Genomic DNA, 19,468 nt, shown 5'->3' with positions numbered 1-19,468 from the left:
GATCAAATTATTTTTAACATTGTCTTGAGATATGAGAGAATGGGAATCTACTACTGTTTCTATAGTTTTATAGGCCACGAAACTAGAAATTACAAAAGTTATATAAAATCATTAGCAGAACAGCAAATAGTGAATGAAAAGTGGAGGCCAGATTTGAAAGCCGAGCAATTTGGGTGGAGGATAGAAGAGCAGAAGGAGAACAGTAACCTAAATAATAGAAGAATTTAACCAAACCTGAACAGCCAGAAAAAAATCCACACCAGTCAATTTGCTAAAGAGCTTTGCAAACCTTTCAGTTTTACACACACAAAGAACCCAACCACCTAACCATTAACCCAATCAATCACCACAATACATTTTTATACCCACACTGTTGCAACACTCTTATAACCAAAAGCGCACCCAACACCTCTCACGATCACCAATAAAAATCAACCAAACTCACAAAACCTTCAAATCAACAACACTGATTATCACACAATAATCATAAGCCAACCTGAACCCCTTATTGACCCACCTAATAAACCCTAGCACATGGAACAGTCGAAAAATTTTTGCTTAGGAATTAACCATAAAACCTCTACCAAATCATATAAAAGACTAAAACTTAAACACCTAGCTAGGAATATGGAGAATGAAGGGAGTGTAGAAAGAATTGCTGGCTTTAAACGAACCTAGAGCAAAGAAATCAAAAGGAGGAAGATGAGAGAGCAGACTTGATGGAGATGAATGCTACTGAAAGGACGAAAGGTGCCATCCCCAAACTGGCACCCCATATGCCATGAAGATGATCATGTGGAACTACTAGAGTTTGAAAAAACTCTTGACTGTTCACAAAATTAAAGTGATGAGAACATCCCATTCCCCTAAAGTGTTGTTCCTCTGTGAAACAAAACAACAGCCCTCATTTGTGGAACGACAGTTGCAAAAATGTGGGTTTACAAAATCCTATCATGTAGCACCGAATGGCTTAGTGGGAGGTCTAACATTGGCATGGATAGAAGACTTTAATGTGAAGGTTATAAGAGAAGAATGCTTTTGCATGGTGTTTGCTGCTACGATTCTGAGAGAAATATAAGGTGGAATGTTATTGGAGTCCACTTGCATAGTGCTGACTACATTCTGGTGAACCAATATGAAAAACTACTGAAAATGATTGATTCTTTAAATGACAGATATTTAGTTATTGGGATTTCAACGCAATTACAGCTGCACATGAAAAGGAATGAGGCATTGAAAAATCATCCCAATCAATTAGACAGTTTCAAGAATTTATTAACAGTGGACAGCTTGTGGATATGGGATTCATAGTTGGAAAGTACACATGGTGTAACAGAAGTTACCAAGACAGAGCAATAAGAGAAAGACTAGATAGGGGCTGATCTCAATGACTCTAAGAGAAGAATATCCAGCTGCAACTATCACTCATTTAGAGACACATGATCATACCACAAGCCTATCTTAATGTGTGCCATCCCAGTTTTTCAAAAATCCAAACGCAAATTTCGCTTCCAAGAAAGGTGGTGTAGAATGAAAAGGATGGATGAAATAATAAAGGAAGGTTGGAAGATAAATGTCACTGGATCTTTAACGCACAAACTTTATCAAAAGTTAAAACAATGCAGATATGACTTAGTCAAATGGCAAGCTTCGGGTGCAAATAATTCAAAAAAAAGTAATTGAAAGACTTGAGGCTAAATTATCAGTAGCTAATAAGGACCAGCCGACAGCAACAGAAAAGGCTCAAATCTTTAAGATTGAAGGCGAACTGGTGGCTGCCATCATAAGTGAAGAAAGGTTTTGGAAAGAAAAATCCATAACTAATTGGCTCAAATGGGGAGACTATAATACAAGGTATTTTCATGCACAAACAAAGTTCGAAAGAGGAGGAACAAAATCTGGAAGTTAGAGGATGGAGAGGGCAACTAGTGTACTACTCCTAACACAATTGGAGCATGTGCACAGAAATACTATGAAGAATTGTTCTTGACAGGTCCTACCCAAGATCCTAATGAACTACTGGGAGGCATAGGAAGAAAACTAATGGCAGCTATGAATCAGTCCCTCGTTAAACCAGTTATAGAAGAAGAGATCAGAAGGGAAGTTTTCTCCATAAACCCAGAAGCAGCTTCGGGGGACGATGGGTTTACCGCAAAATTTTACCAATTTTACTGGTAAATCATCAAGTCTGATGTGATTCAAGCAGTGAAAAATTTCTTTGGGGGAGTTAAAATCCTCAAAGAATTGACTCATACACAAATTTGCTTAATTCCAAAGATACCTAATGCTACATCAATGAATCAGGTGAGGCCGATTAGCCTTAGCATTGTCTTCTACAAAATTATTTCAAAAATTTTCGTTCATCGTCTTCAACCTTTTATAAATTTACTTATTAGTGAAAATCAGAGTGTCTTTATTAAAGGAAGACTAATAAGTAGTAATATCCTAGTTGCTCATGAACGTATGCACCACCTTAAAACTAAGGAGTATGAGATGAAGAAAATAACATTAAAAGTTGACATAAGTAAGGCCTACGATAGAGTGGAGTAGATTTTTGTATGATATATTATGGAGAAATTGAGTTTTTGTTCAAATTGAATTCGGTAGATGAAGAAATGTGTTTCTTCAATCTTTTATTTTGTTATTGTGGATGGATCACCAACTGGTTTCTTTAAACCAAGTAGAAGACTCAGACAAGGAGATCTTCTTTCACCATACCTATTTTTTATTTGTGGAGAATGCTTGTCCTATTTGCTCCACAAAGGAGAACAGAATAATGTACTGCAAAAACTCATATTGAATAACAGCTGCCCCTCCATTTCACACCTACTCTTTGTGAACAACTCATAACTCTTTTGCTAGGCCAAGAAGTTAAACTATGACAATTTGTTGCGAATCCTATAATAGTATGGTAACATGAGTGGATAGAAACTAAATTTGAGCAAATTTGCTATCTTCTAGAAAATACATGAGGAGTCCCAAATATTGGCACTTAAGACAAATATTTGGGGCTGCCATCTATAGTCAACAGGTCTAAGAACGAAACCTCTTTTATTAAAGATAAGATAGGAAAAAAATTGCCGCATTGGAAAAAAATATTCTTATCCACTAGTGGAAGGAAGATACTTATAAAGACAGTAGGATCAACAATTCTAGTATATATTTTAAGCTACTTCAAATTACTAGACTCAATACTAGAGGAATTATATAGGATGATGATGCAATTTTGGTGGTGTAAGATCCGAAAAAATTATAAAATGATTTAGTTGGGTAATTGATCATTAAATTAAAATAGTTAAAATGCGTCCGGACGGGTCAAAAATCAAGACTTAGGAATTTGGAACTTTAACAATGATAATTAGATTCAGCAGATTTTTTTGAGTGGAAAAATATAATTTTCTGCGAAAGTACGCATTTATGCATATAGTATTTTAGCCAGCTATACCGGCTTAAATCTGCCCGATACTGTGAGTGAGAAAATTAATTTATGAGTGAACCAGTTAAGAAGTTAAAATTTATAATTTGAAAAGTGAAAATAATTAGCGTACGAATTAAAGTGCTAAACTAAGTGAACCGGGACTAAGTGGACCCAAGTCCATACTATATAAGAACTCATTTCAGCACAAAACAACCCATTTTTCCTCCTTTTTGAGGGAGAAAAATGCTAAAATGGAGAAGAGAGGAAGAAGAGAGAAACCCTAACCCCTTTTGATCTTTAAAGCTCCACAACTTTTGATCCGGAGCTCCACTTGACGAGCCATTTGCGGCCACGCGTTTCTCTTCTCACACACTTTGATTTTATTTAGTATTATGGTAAGTATCTCATTTTTCTCTGCCCAATTTTATTTTCTCTCTAAATTCGTGTTTTGGTTTGGGTTTTGAGAAAATCTTGTAATTTTGGTTGTTTAGGGGTGCTCTAATATGAGTTATTGATGAGTTTTATCAACCAATTTTAGTGGAAATACTTTTTTCCAAGGTTTTGAAAACCGAACCGGTCATCGAACCATTTTAACTAGTGGTTCACTGGTTCATAGGTTCAACCAGTTTGACCGTGGTTGAACCGAAAAAACTATTTTATAATAAAATAATAAATAAAATATAAATAAACACACTAAAACATAATTATAGTCTAATATAAATTTTAAAATATCATCCAAATTAAAAATACTACATAAACCAGAATGATATAATCTCATTCAAATGCAAACTCAAAAATCAATAACAAAAACAACCAACCAAACATAAAATGCCAACATCCAAATTTATCATCAATCATCAAAATCTGCCATAACTTGCTACAGTTTTGCTACATTAATCCCTCACTTATCTAAACCTTTATGGCTTGCGAGACTTGTTTGTGGATATGCCTAACAGAACAACCAGAGGGAGCGAGAATCCGATTCAACTCGTTCTTTCTTTTTGGGTTTGGTACTTCGACCACAGGATCTCATCTCGTCTTTTTTAAGAAATAGAGGCCTTGTAAGTAGTTAACTCCTTAAGCCGAAGAGTCATTAAGCCGAGAAAGCTAACAAATTTCTTGCCTTTTCATCTCAGATCAGGAAGGGAATTTGATTCAAACCTTCAAGGTCGATTGAATCATCACTCGATAGAGTGATCGAATCGGACGCTGTGCCATTGATTGAATTTCGCTAATCAACCGCTAATAGATAGAGAGAATCGGATCGTAACCAGTCTTATGAGATGTCTGCATTGCTGCTGCTAAAGGAAGCAAGGGAAGACAAGAAGACGATCTGATGAAGCGTCTTTTCTCGTCTGCTTTTCCCTCTTCTAAGCTAAACTTTCTAAAGTCAAATAAAAATAAGGTAGAACAATGAATTTCCTCTTCCATTCCACTCTATTCTTAAATAGAAGAAATAGGACGAAAACAGAAGCAAAGGAAAGAGCATATCTTGCTTCGTCTTCCACTCTTTAGAATTACTCGAGAAATTCATTTTGAATGGACATATGAGACGGGGGAGGAAGCCCCATTTCGTTCTCTTAGCTCAGAGAGGTTATCGATTGAATACCTTGACTGTTGATACGATGATAACTAGCTATTTGAATTGACACTGTTTAAAGAGGTAAGGCACTAGTCTCCTTGTTTGAGAATAAACTGCTATTGAATTCACAGCCTCTTGTGAACAACTCCGCCGCAAGAAGAGTAAGCGCTCTTTTCAATATCCGCTGTGTTCGTAGCGTAGGAGCTGATAGCCTATCTGCTGTTGAATAACCTGATGTTAGCAATTGAATGCGTATCAGCTGTGATTGAATCATTAAGCGCTGCAGATCTGATCGTATAAAAAAAAACTGTCATTCGATCTCAGATGGGCAAAGGAAGGCAGGGAGTAGCACTAGTCTCAGGGGCATGCCCGGAAGAGGTTCTTAACGGAGGAGCCCTTTCTGCTGAGTGAATATCCCTTCCTTTCGTAACCGGTGTGAGAGTTAGAAAAGAAAGCTAACTTCACTTCATGCGTAATCCTGTTCTTGCAATAGCCGGCCCTTTCTTTTTGCTGGTCTTGTTGGTGAATGTTAGCGCTTTCGACTTCTCTTCTCATCTCACAGATGTCGCCTTGAGAGTTCCATCCTCACCCGGGCTTAGCTCTTTGAAGCAGATGTTGAAGGAAGAAGAAAAGACGGTGCTCTTTCAGAAGCTCTTTGGCTATTAGCTTGCGATAAAGAAAGAGTGAATTAACCCGAGCCAAGTAGTTCGGCTAAGCCGGAAAGAAAGAGTTAGATCCTCTTTGAGATGAAATGCGGCAATGTCCTAATCAAAGCAGGCGCAGGGTCAATGATTTAGCTCAAGGCTTAAGGCATAAAGGAGATCTTGATAGCATTGGTCTCGAAAGGCCCTCGCTCTAAAAGGGCAGCTATCCTATCCTGCTTTGATTGACTAAGAAGGGGGGAGAATTGGAATGGAATTGGTGTGGTTCGCTAGCTCTTTCTTTTGAGACGAATTCATTCCCATGTGTTTTCTTTCTTCTTCTTTTTTCTCTGTCATGTGAATTTTCTGTTTGTGGAATAAAGTGTGTTAGATATCAAGCTTGTGATTTATCCATGCTTACATCATTATACCTTCATCAAGATGTACCACCACTCTTGCAATGAAATGAAAAGCCTTGTGTTGAATACCAAGAATGAAATGAATTGAGTAGGTTTAACATGACAGGTTTAACATGGCAGGAGTAGGATTATCATGGCAGGTTTTCATCTTCCACTCAATGAATAATTTATTAAATCAACAACAGCAAAACACAATATAGCAGGAGTAGGTTTATCATGGCTGGTTTTCATCTTCCACTCAATGAACAATTTATTAAATCAACAACAGCAAAACACAATATAATCAAAAGGTCAAGAACAAAACCAAAACAATAATTTATCAAATTAACAAGTTAATAAGATCAATTAAAACTGAAAATCAAAATAACAAAAATAATATTCAATCATTTATTCAATCACTATATCAATTCACACTTCACAGTTCACACAAAAACTATATCACTGTATCACCATTTCAGTTCACAGTTGAATTACTTGAATCAGAGTTCACATAGCTTTACTATATCAGCCAATCATAAATTTAAAGTTTATAGAGCTTCACTATATCAGAGTTCACAGAGCTTCACTATATCAGAGTTCAATCATATATTCATAGTTAATTAAAAAAATTACCTACAAGCATGCAAGAGCCAGTGGTTCGGAGGGGGAAAGAGACACTGAGACACAGAGCCAGAGACACCGAGTGACCAAGGAAGACAGAGACACCAAGAGCACTGCGGGAGACAGAGCATGCAAGACTGGTGGAGCAAACAGTGGCTTCGAAGGTTGCGATGGCTGCTGCGCGAGGGAGGCTTCGAAGGTTGCGCAACAGAGGCTTCAAAGGTTGCGATGGTTGCTGCACGATAGAAGGGAAGTGAGCAAGAACGAGGTGGTGGTTGTTCGAAGGAACGACGATGGTGGCGGCACGAGGCATTGGCTGAACAGACGTGAGCTCGATAAGATTGAGACTTGAGAGGCAGCCCTCCTCCCTGGACTGAATGTGTGTGTGAGACGGAGAGGAGAATGAAGATCGATTAGGGGCTAGGGCTTGTGCGATGGAATAAGATTACATTAGGGATCGCTGATTCAGTGAGTGAATCAGTGAAAAACGGTGACGTTTAATTGTGTTCTCCAAAAACCGGTCGGATCACGGTTCGGTTCGACTGACCGGTTCGCCGATTTGATCACGGTTTGCAAAATCTACGATTTTGCCTATTGTTCAAACCGCTTTTTCCCTCGGTTCACAGTTTGACCAGTTCGACTGGTCGGTTCGAACCAGTTTTCAGAACCTTGCTTTTTCCCTTTGTTTATGAAGTTTTAAGAAATCCTTTGTGCATACTATGTGAAATGAGTGTAGATTGAGTACTTGAGGTATTTAATTGAGCATTGGTGACGTTTGAGCTTGGCGGAGGTGAAATTGGGACTTGATCTTGGTTGATTTCAAGTTGAGAGTTTGATCTTGGTGTCACCAAAGGTACGGTTTAAGTTTCATTTAAGTACTGTGTGATGTGATGTGATGAGAATTCCTAGGTTAGATGCCCCTAGGATTAAGATTGAATTTTGCATATGGATGAATTTGATATGTGTAGAATATATGTTGTGACAATTGATGAATTGGATAACGCATAGTTGTTGTATTGTTGGATTTAGTGTTGGATAGTGAATTGTATAATTATGGGTTATATGTATATTGAATTGATGAATTTTGGGCCGGAGGCCGTGAACTTTGGGCCGGAGGCCGGAAGAGGTAAGAATAGTAAGTTGATGAATGTATTGTATGAGTGATGCTTGAAATTGAATGGAATTTGATATTTATTGTGTGATAGGTTGGAATGAATGAGAGGATATTGGGAATTGAGGATTGAGATGTGAAGTGGATGTTATTTGAGTTGAAATAAGTAAATGATATAGGTTTGAATTAGGTTGAGTGTGAATATGTGAAATGAGTTGGGTTGGGTTCATTTTGTTGGTTGAAAATGATTGAGACTTGTGAATCTTTGGAAAATTGATAAATGTATGTTTTTGGTTAAAACTGGTTTTTTGTCAACTTTGGCGGGCCGTAACTCGGTCCTTAGAGTTGAAAAACTTTCAAAATTGAATTTTTATTAAAACTCATTTATCGATCTTTCCAACAATTCAAGAATGGTTGAAAAACAAATTTTATACAAAAAGATATGAAGGTTTGAAAATTAAGTTCAAAAAACTTATTTTTACACTTAACAGCTTTTTGCAATTCTACAACACTCACGTACGTGGAGGTGCCACGCGATGTGGACATTGGGCGCTGTCCAGTGGTCTCGCATAAGCGAACGGAGGCATGTGTACGCAGAAGTGTTAAAATTGCACACTCGCATATGCCGACGTAGTACGCGACACGAGGGAAAGCTGCTGTCTTCAACTCTCGTGTACGCGAACATGGGCTCGCGTACACTTAAATTTCAACCCGTACGTACGCACGTAAGGTCATGCGTACGCACAACTCCCAACATTTGAAAAGGTGTGTTTTTAAGTATTTTAACCATTCTTTTAGCCTTCCAAACCTTTATAAACTTTGATAAGAATATAGAGCCAGTGAAATTAAGAATGGAAGGGCTAGGGACCAATACTAAAGAGTTGAGTTACTGAAATTATGGAAAATGAATAAGAGTGAGACAATGTATGATAAATAAAGATGTGATGATGAATTATGATGATGACTGGATGATGATGAATGAACCTGATTACCAAGAAAGGTGAACTGAGATGAGATTGATGATGATAATGATAATGATTATGAGATTGATTTTGAACATGATTCTAATTATGATATACCTACCTAGGTAGATGCAGGGGCATTGATCCACTTGCTCCGGGTTTGGTTTGAATCTCCTAAGTAGATGCAGTGGTTAGCCCCCACTTGCTCTCTGTCGAGAATGATATGAGATTTTGAGAAATTGTATGAGTTTCGACAAATTTGCATATGTTGGACTTCTTTGGGTTTGCTTACTTGTTTTGAAATGCCTAATTGTACATGCTATGTTACCTGATTATATGCTACTTGCCTTACTTAAATCTACTTGTGTATTACTTATCTGCATTGTTTGTGTTTGTACAACCGAGAGGTCCCTCATGATGGTGTTGGTTCTATTTATGGTTCCAGTTCTGTTATGTTGGAGAGATGGAAAGTTGGGAGAGATGCGAAGGATGAATTAGATTTAATACTCCCTTAGGACAGATGCCTATTTATGGATTGATGAGAACCTAGGATGAATATTTGATAAAAGGAAGCTTAAGATGCTTAGTGAGTTCTTATTATAATGCATTGTATTTATTTGGCACTTTTACCGTATTGGGAATCTATGGATCGAGGATTCTCATTCCGGATATATCTCTTATTTTTCAGATGCAGGCCCTGGAACTCAACAGTGAGCTGTGATTCATCTGAAAGATGGCGAAGATCATTAGACTCCTGTTTTACTTTTACTTAGAATCTTTCCATATTTATTTTGAAAAACTTATATGTATGTATTTATCATTTTGGAAAATCTGCCTATAGAGACTTTGATGTATATGTTGGGAGTGATAGAAAATATTGTTGTCAAATTGATTTTATTCTGTATCCTATCCGGCCTAAACTTCGCAGGTCGCAGCTAGTGACTATTTACTTATGTTATATACTTATATCATGTCTTTATCTTATTCTCCTTTATTGCGTTGTCTTTATATCGCCTTTCGGGTGTGCCTTATCTTCTGTTTATCGATACATGAGTGTTCCGTTTCGCGATTTTGTTTTACTCCTTTTCAGACTTCTCATTTAATACTTCCTTTCAACTTATATATGTTTATGTATTATAATCCACCTTGAGAGTCATACCACCTCATTATCATTGATTTATGGTTCGAGCATAAGGATTTGAATATTAGGGTGTTACAGGTGGGGACAGAAAACTAATGAAAAGAGAATGCACTAGGTCGGTTGGGATATCATGAGCTGAGACAAGAATCATGGAAGATTAGACTTCAAAGATCTCAAGGCTTTCAACTTGGCAATGCTAGGCAAACAGTGCTGGCGGCTTCTCACACACTCTTTTTCAAAATCTATAAAAGTAAGTACTTCAGGTACTCATCATTCTTCGAAGCAAAAACAGGTAACAAACCTTCACGGGCTTGGCAGAACCTCTTAAAGGGTAGAAAAGTACTAGAGAAAGGAGTAAAAGGGAGCATAATAGCACAAAATACCTAGAGATCTAACAATGACAACATGAAATTGGTGGAAACAAGCTATGGGTATATTGAAAAACCAACCAAATTTCAAAGAAAAATGTTCAAAAATAGAATACCTACTGTGGCAATCATGGCTAGCTAGAAATGCCTTTATTTTTGAGAAAAGAAGAATATGCACTGAGAAAATTTTGTATCAAGCTTCTCAAGCAGCAGAGAAATTCGGAAGGCTTCAGAGAGCTCATCTCAATGGAAAAGGTTGAAGAAGAACTGTGTAACTATTTCTCTTTCCTCAATAACAGCATGCATTTTCTTTTTTGCTTCTCGTTTTTTTTTTTTTTTGCTTCTATTTTCCTTACTTCAAGCTTCTGAAAGCTTCTTCTTAGTTTACTATTTATTTTTTGTCTTTTCCAAAATCCCAACACAGATGTATTGACTTACATTTGTTTTCTTTTTTAATGCAATAAAATACCATGTCTTTGATTTAAAAAAAAGTATTGGGCAACACATCTACCAACCAACTTAAATAACTTGTTTAAAAATTAATTTTAAAATTTTTTAAAAATCAGATTTTGAATAATTAGGATTAAGGAATGTAACCTCCTCTAAACACAGTAACGACTGTGTGGACAAGAGCTCTCTCATTTCATCAACCTTCTGTCACGCAAAAGCTTTGCTACCACCACATTTTCGCCTTCGTAGTGCACCGCGGACGTCGCTGCTGGAGGGAGTTTTTGTGTGAGTGACGCGATCCCCTCTGGAGGTGCTTTTGTTGCGATGCCATTCGTCATGTCACGGTGCCGTGATCGCCGTTGGAGAGAGATACGTTGCTGTTCGCCCATCGCGCCGTGCCCCCGCCTTCGCATCGCGTCGTGCCCTCCGCCACCATCGTTCCTCCCTCTCCTTCTTTTTCTTGTGATTTGGACTTTTTTCGATGTGATTTGGATGTTCTTTTTATGTAATTTGGATTTCTTTTGGTATATTATGGATGTTTTTTTGTCCCTCGGTAGAAAATGTATTGGGGTTTAGAATGCGAATTTTACTTTTACAAAGAAAGAAATATCCAATTACAAAGAAATAAGCATCCACAACCCCTTGAGAATGAATTTAATGTGATTTGAATTTCTTTTTAACGTGATTTGAATTTTTTTCCATGTAAAGTGGATATTTTTTCAATATAATTTAGATTTTTTTTTGTTCCTTAATAGAAAATATATTGGGATTTAAGATGCGGTCCAATTACGAAAAAAGAAGCATCCACAACTCGATAATGAATTTAATGTGGTTTAAATTTTTGAATGATTTTTTATGTAATCTAAATTTGTTGTATATTGTGAAAATTTTTCTTAATGGACCTCGGGATGCAGCCCAAATAAGAATGGGTTAACCACAAAAAATATCTCGAATTATTCAAATGCTAACAAAAATACACTCGAATTATACTATCGATAAAAATTTCTTTAAATAATTTAAAAACACAACAATACCCAACAGTAAATATATATTTTTAAAAAATGTCTTAAAAATTGAATTTTGATATAATTTTCTACAAACATAATTTAAAAAATAAGATATTATTATTTTTAAAATTTAGTGATTTTTTTCTAAATATATATTTTTTTATGATTTTTTAAATGTATTATTAGTTATTAACAAAAAAATTACAAAAAATATAGATACTCAACGAAAAATCACCAAATTTTAAGGATAATAATATCTCAATTTTTTAATCATGTTTGCAAAAAATTGTATCAAAATTCAATCTCTAATATATTTTTGAAAAATACATATTTAATGTTAGATAATCTTGCAAAAAAAACTAACATTAAATATGTATTTTTCAAAAAATACATTAGAGATTAAATTTTAATGCAATTTTTTGTAAGTATGATTAAAAAAATGAGATATTATTATTCTTAAAATTTAGTGATTTTTTGTTAAGTATATATTGTTTTGTGATTTTTTAAATGTATTATTGATTGTTAACAAAAAAATTTATAAAAAAGTATATACTTAACTAATAATCATCAAATTTTAAAAATAATAATATCTCATTTTTCTAATTAAACTTGTAAAAAATTATATCAAAATTCAATCTTTAAAGTATTTTTTAAAAATATATATTTACTGTTAAATATTATTGTTGTGTTTTTAAATTATTTAAAAGCATTTTGGTCAATAATAAAATTTAGATGTCCCACGGGACAGGGACACTTTTGGTGGTTAACCCAATAAGAATTAACTAGTCGGAGACTTATACAAAAGAAAAGAAATTGGACCCAAAAAAAATCGACCCACCCATTCATGCAAGGCTGCTGGCCACTTTTAAATGATTAAATCTCCAAATTGTAAAATAATTAAAATAATTCAATACCATTCAAAAAGAAAATGAAACTGCAAAAAAATAGTAAATTATTATAACCTGCATAACAATTGCATTATCAGCATATTGAAATTAAATTCTAAAGAAATCCGTCTCGTTAACATTTTGTTCTATATCAAGAACTACTAGTCTACTACTGTGAACAAACAAATATTTATTTCGTTGAAAATCTAATCTAAAGATGCTTCGGTAAAAGACCACAGATAAAAGATGAGCGAGGCAACACTTCGACAGAAAAATGTATACTAAACCATGTCCAGTTATATCCAATGTAATATAAGGTAAAAATCTAAAGGGTACAATCCTGGTTACAATACCCACGAGAACTAGCTAGAATTGAACATAAAGTTTACAGAAACACTGCTCCTCCACTAAAATTGAATGTGATCCACTTTCTTTTCCTCTATCCCCGCCCCGTGCGCAGGGGATTTGGGTGTTTTGGGGAATTTTAACTCTTAGTAACCATAATTGGTTCCATACACCGAACCATAATCAGCAGAAGGTGCATGGCCTGTATGTGCTCCAGCACTTGAAGGTGGAGATGCATAAACAGAAGCATTGGTAGGATAGGAATTGTAACCTTGGTTAATTGACCCCCCCATATGATCTTGTGCCGCACTCGCCGCTTCAGCCATGAAATTCTGCATCAGATAAGATTTATTGTTGTCAATTCAGATGCATGCACAAAAAACAACAAAATCCAAGTACAGGGAAACCCATAGAAATTCTTTGGAGTTCATGGAGCACCGCTGAGGTTATGGTCACAATCCAATGAAAGAATAAAATGAATATCATTTTAAGATATAGCCCATCACTAGTTTAAACTCTTGAAAAGACAGTTCTTTAATTGGTTATGAACGCAGTACACGAGCTCCAATACAGGTTCAAGAATTTCTCAACAAGGCTGAAGAATCCACTATCCCTTCAAGATCAATTACCTGCACCAGTTGTTGAGCTGCCTGTATTTGTGACGCGGTGCCGCTTATCTCAACAGTCATTTCCCCTGGTATACCCCTGGTCTCCTGAATTGTAATACTTGCGCCACTAGCACGGCGAATGTAGCTGATATTTGATCCTGATGCTCCAATAACTGCATCTGCATAGGTTAGAGGAATTTGCATGTGCTGTGTGACCTGTAGGGTACAAAGGAAATCACATATCAAGACAACAAATAATTTAAAACTGGCATGGCAATCTGAAGTCCTCAGGTTGGGCAAAAGAAGACACCTTATTTGCAACAGACTGCTGTGATTGAGAAGTATCCCTTGCATAGGCAGGTGGAGGAATGAGCTTATCTACGGGAGGCAGATCAGGAGGTGGGTAGTAATTATCGTAGTTATGTGAAGGAGGCATATATTGAGGATTGGGTGCAAAAGCAGGTCCACCACTGCCAGGAGTGGGGAACCCTTGTGGATGTGGGGGACCCCAAGCTTGAGGTGGGGGCACATTCTGGTTAACTCGAGCATCTGGCCTTTGCATCTGAAGTTTGGGACAAAGAAGAGTAAATGAAATCAAGGATAACGATTTTTTATCAAGAACAACAAAAGGAATAATCAGCCACATGCACAAAGATGATCCATATAACTTAATTCTTTTCATAAACACTTGGTTTCAATGGAAACCATATTGAAAAAAGTCATCATGCTAACTGTGAATGATGGAAGTCAGGCACACTAATGTGCAATAATTAAAATATAGCCTATTATGCATTCCACCCCAAGCTGTCAGTAGCAATACCAATCCATCATTCCGAAATACAGTTTACACTTAAAAGATGTAATTGATAAAGGGCCAAGAATATTCATATCAGCTTGATGATTCTTCTTCACAAGTCGTATCTCATGACATAACTCATCCGCATACATAGTCTGACCATTCCAGCCTTCAGATTGACAAACTACTAAAATATATAACTGGACATACCTGTGTTTCAAATACTCCAACTATGCCGCGGTCAACCAGGAATTTACGGAGATGAAGTGCAATAAGTTCAACTGCCTTGTGAACCCCAGCAGACTCCCCTTGTATTTCAACAACACTATCATCCCGTAGAGCAAATACAGGCAGGTATTCAGCTGAAAATAATCCATTATTCAGGCACAGGTCTCAGAAATCTGGTTGATATGGATTGGGGTTCCAAATAATAGATCTAGTGATAAACATGCCAACAAAATTAACAATATCTGTGTGCACACCTGATCCAAGAACACGTATATTGCAACCAGTGTTATCTTGAAAGGACTTTACTGTGGAACCCTGCTTCCCGATCAAGCTTCCTGCTTGAGTATCTGCCACCAGAAGCCTCGTAACAACTTGGTTTGATGCAGCCGATGCATCTGGAGGATTGTGGTCCACATTGACAACTTGTTTATGAACCCTTAACAAACCCTCCACAGCAGGCGGTATGGCGCGATCTGGCTCTTCTTTTGCAGAAACCATTACCTTTTTAAGCATCAAACAAAAAGAAATCAGAAACACGCAAGAAACAACAGAATCTTATAAAAACCTCAAAACACAAACTTCAAAATAAGCCAAAAAACATGATTGTTGCCTTATTCATCAATATGTAACACTGACATAAATATATAAAATCTGGTTGCTAACTTTAGGTCAATGTTTGTTGATAGCAATTTGATTTCTCCATGTGAAACTAACTTTTGTTTTATGTTTATTTCCATTATGTTTCTTCAATGATTAGCAATTAGTTCCACTATGTCAAATTTCTAGGGGGCATAAATAATTAAATCTTTATTAATAATTCTTATAGCTTGGTAATAATTTAATTTAATAATGATATATGCCACTGGTTTAATTAAATGGTCATGATACATTTAGATTTTACTGGATTGTTCTACTTACCGTATCAAAAATTTCTGTGCTTACTAATATGCTTATAAAATTTCAGAAGCTTATTATTTTTTTAATTTTCATAGTAACTTTTATATTCTTTTCTGGGTGAGAGTTTTAGGAAGTGTGGCAAGACACCAACCGACCAAGTTCTGAATTTACCAGGTAAAATGAATGCTTCTTGCCACCAAAGTCTGCACAAATTATTTCTGATTCTTAAGACAAACATTTCAGCAGTTGTATATGCTCATTGCTGTTTCCTGGCAACTGGAACTTTGGCTCTTCAATTTGAAGCCACTTTGGTCATTCATATATGCTGACAACCTGCATACACCCATTTGGTTATCGTGACAAAAGAATCTCTTCTTATCTATATAATTAATCTGTTTGTTTATTTAGTAATTGTTGTGTTCTGATAGATTATGTATACTTTCAGTTCACCTAATTTAACAACACTGTTCTTCAAACAGAGTTAATATTGTTAACATGTTTTTATCACGAATAAACGATTTAGTTTCATTTTCAAATTAATGATATCTCTTCGGTACAATTTAGATTACACCCGCTATACCCTTAACTATTAACATGTGTTCAAACATTTTTATTTTCGCTTCACTAATCAGTAATGATTATCAATTTAAATGCAATATTGTTATATAATAAGAGTATTGGGCAAGAAAAACTGCTTTGTGGTCATAATTTATATTATCCATTATACTATTAACATGTGTTCAAACATTTTTAATTTCGCTTCACTAATCAGTAATGATTATCAATTTAAATGCAATATTGTTATATAATAAGAGTATTGGGCAAGAAAAACAGCGTTGTTGTCATAATTTATATTATCCATTATACTATTTTGCCATGTGTTCAGACATTTTTAATTTCACTTCACTACCCACTATCAATTTAAATGATAGTTATTTAAAAGACTATAGTAGCTACCAAATGATAGCACTTTAAGTCATTAATAACTATGATGTTAGTTAAAGTACATGGATGTGACTTATAGATGTTCCCCGCCCTCCCCATGATTGAACTTCATTAATATACAATAATGAAATGAGGCAGAAATCCACATAACACACTAAATTAATAGATAATAATACCAACCAAGTCACACAATTGATTATCAGTTTGTAGTATAGGTAATAACATGTTTTTGAAAACATGACCAGCTATTAAAACAGCAGAAAGCTGATTCACAATTCAACGCTCAATACAATAATACATACATAAATATTAAATTCAATATAAACTGCCATCAGAATCCAGAATGTAACAAACACAATAGTGCAACAATGATATTCACACAATTGAAATAGATCAAGATATAGTGGCGGCTGTTGCAATTTCATTGCCAAGTAAGCAAGTATTCACAAATGTAACAGCACAAATGTTTGTAATTTTACATATTACCTATGTATGTAATAATTGAAAAATATGAAATGCAGTATATACTGCCATTGGAATGTAGAAGATATAATAATGCAAGAAACAAACAAGAGTATTCAAACAAACAGCAATGGATTAATGGAATAGCCCGTCCAGAAACACCAAATGTTTTGTAATTTCAGAATTTTATACAATATAAAAGTATATGATATTTCAAACAAAATATGCAGGATTATCCCACAAGGCATAACTAACAAGAACACGAAAAGTAAACTCACTGCTCTTTCCATGGTTCCTGGCGGACCATCAAGAATTTTAATGCGAGCTTTGGTCTCTTCCGTCATTTTCTTAATAAACTCTCCCTTGCGGCCGATGATACTGCCAACCTTTTGTACAGGAATCAACATCCGGAAAACATTCTCTCCAGGCCAACCAGGCCACTTCTTTATTTCATTTCCTTTCGAATTATCCTGTGCTCCCTGTTTCTCCTGAGAATTGAAATCCCCAGTAACATCCCCAATATCATGATGTTCCTCCTCCTCCTCAGCATTCTCTTGTGGATGAGCATCGGTATCTTCGGGCAAACCTTCAATTTCGTGGCCATCAAACTGATTTTCAGGAGGATTAGCTCCCTCATCCAAATTGCCATCGTCATGTTGATCAGGCTGCAGTTGAGGAAACCCCGCATCATCAATCACATTTCCTTCATCATGTTCGTCGGAATGGTTTTGTGGAAATTCAGGGTTTTCAGGCACATAGCCTGCATCTTGTGCATCATACTCTTCCCCAGACATCACAATATCTGAAGGAGGAAAAATCAATTGAAACAACTCGTCAACATCATTTTCAACAACTAAAATGAACAAACAAACAAACAATACCTCAAATGCCAAAAAGAAAAACAAGAAAAATTTCAAGTCTACACCAAAACAAGATCCAAAATCAATTAACTGCATGGTATAATAAACATCTAGAGCCTTAAAAAACTGAACTACAAAAATCCTAAAGTTTCAACAAAATAAACATACAGAAAAAGATTAAAACAATGAGCATATATATAAAAACATAAAATATAGCATGTATACAGTCATACAAACCCACCAAATACAAACATACCTACATAGTACATACATAAGAAACGAGAAAGAAAAAATGAAAAAAAAAAAGTAACAGTCACCAACCGAATTCTCGAAACTGCCTACTCCGAAGGCAGAAGAAGAAGAAGAAAATAAAAACAAAGATTAAAAAAATTGAAAGAGGCGTGAAGAAAGTAAATGCGATACTTCAATAAAGAACAAGTAACTGAAAAATTTAAAAGCGTGATAACAAAGTGAATAACAACGATGAAGTAAGAGCTAAAAAGAGAATGTAGGAACCCTAGAGAGAGAAGAAGAAGAACGAGGAGGAGTTAGGGTTTGAGAGTTACGTTGTTCGAGAAGCTTCGGAGAGAAGAGAGAAAAAGAAAAGGCGCGGAGGCTGTATGCGGTGTTCAGAAATCAGAACCGATTTAGGTTTACTTCTGGTTCTACTATTATTGCGGTGAAGATTTTAGGCTGAGGATGAGGAGAGAGTAACACACACCACTACAATACAATCATCGTTCACACTTCACACAACATTTCCTCTTTTTTGCTTTGGCGTCCTTTAACTTACACGCATTTACAACTTTTGCGGTTTTTGTTTTTTATAATTTTTTATTTTTAGAAAATAATCCCAAAAGAAAATATCAGAAAAATAATTCTCAGGTTTGAGGAAAAGAAAAAATAAAAATAAAATTAAAAAAATTGTATTATTTTTAATATTTTTCTTTCATAAAGTTCAAAAAGTAAAAAATAAAAATACAAACTAAATTTAATTTATAGTATTTTCAGAAATGTTTTAAAGAGAAAATATAATTTCTAAAATTATTTAAAATAATATGTTAGAATAATTAATTGAACAAATTTTATTGACAGATTTTAACTACATAAAATTTAAAAAAAAAGTTTTCACTTATAAGAAAAAAAATTTTGCTGTTTAGCTTTTCAGACAGCAAACTATATATTATTTTATTCAATAAAATATTTTAGAAATGCAACTAACATAATTATCTTATTTAAGTAAATATTTTAAATTAAAAAAATATTTAAATTTTCTTGTGCTTAAAATTCTCAAATAAACATTTTAAATACTTTATTCAAATGTATTTTTAATATAAAACCTGACTTTAGAAATGATTTTGCTTGTTTGACAAAATTAAAACTACATACAAATATCATAATTTATGGATTTTTATTAATTTTTTCTTTGTTAACGTAAGTTTTTTTTTTGGGATAGGGACATAATAAGTTTTTATTAATCTAAGATTATCAAAACTATATTCTATATTTCTTTTATTATCTACATATCTTCTACTTCAACAAATAAAAATAATAACACTATTTAAATTCGTAGATATTTATTCTGTTTTTACCCGTTTAAGATAGGTAATTATCCTTAATAATATTATTTTATATTTAAATTTTACCTTAATTTATGTTATATATGTGATTATAGTTGTATAAATTTTAAAATTATATCAGCTTGAGATATTCACAAAATAATGTTAGGCTGGTTGGTTAG

At 34.8% G+C, this 19,468-nt stretch overlaps 1 protein-coding gene across 1 annotated transcript; it reads right to left on the bottom strand.

The window, feature by feature from the left end:
* Positions 1-12,848: 12,848 nt before the first annotated feature.
* Positions 12,849-18,467, bottom strand: LOC107473450 (flowering locus K homology domain). The gene is made up of 7 exons (XM_016093009.3): positions 18,294-18,467; positions 17,146-17,669; positions 14,818-15,064; positions 14,546-14,697; positions 13,850-14,101; positions 13,561-13,755; positions 12,849-13,263 (listed from the first exon to the last, which is right to left on the bottom strand). The coding sequence occupies exons 2-7, from the start codon at positions 17,659-17,661 to the stop codon at positions 13,078-13,080; spliced, it is 1,548 nt and encodes a 515-aa protein (XP_015948495.1). The 5' UTR covers positions 17,662-17,669; positions 18,294-18,467; the 3' UTR covers positions 12,849-13,077.
* Positions 18,468-19,468: the final 1,001 nt, after the last annotated feature.

Source organism: Arachis duranensis, chromosome 2, assembly GCF_000817695.3.
Source record: "Arachis duranensis cultivar V14167 chromosome 2, aradu.V14167.gnm2.J7QH, whole genome shotgun sequence".
In the NCBI taxonomy this organism is placed as follows: domain Eukaryota; kingdom Viridiplantae; phylum Streptophyta; class Magnoliopsida; order Fabales; family Fabaceae; genus Arachis; species Arachis duranensis.
Note: the sequence above shows the minus strand (reverse complement) of the source record. Positions and strands in the feature narration are given on the sequence as shown.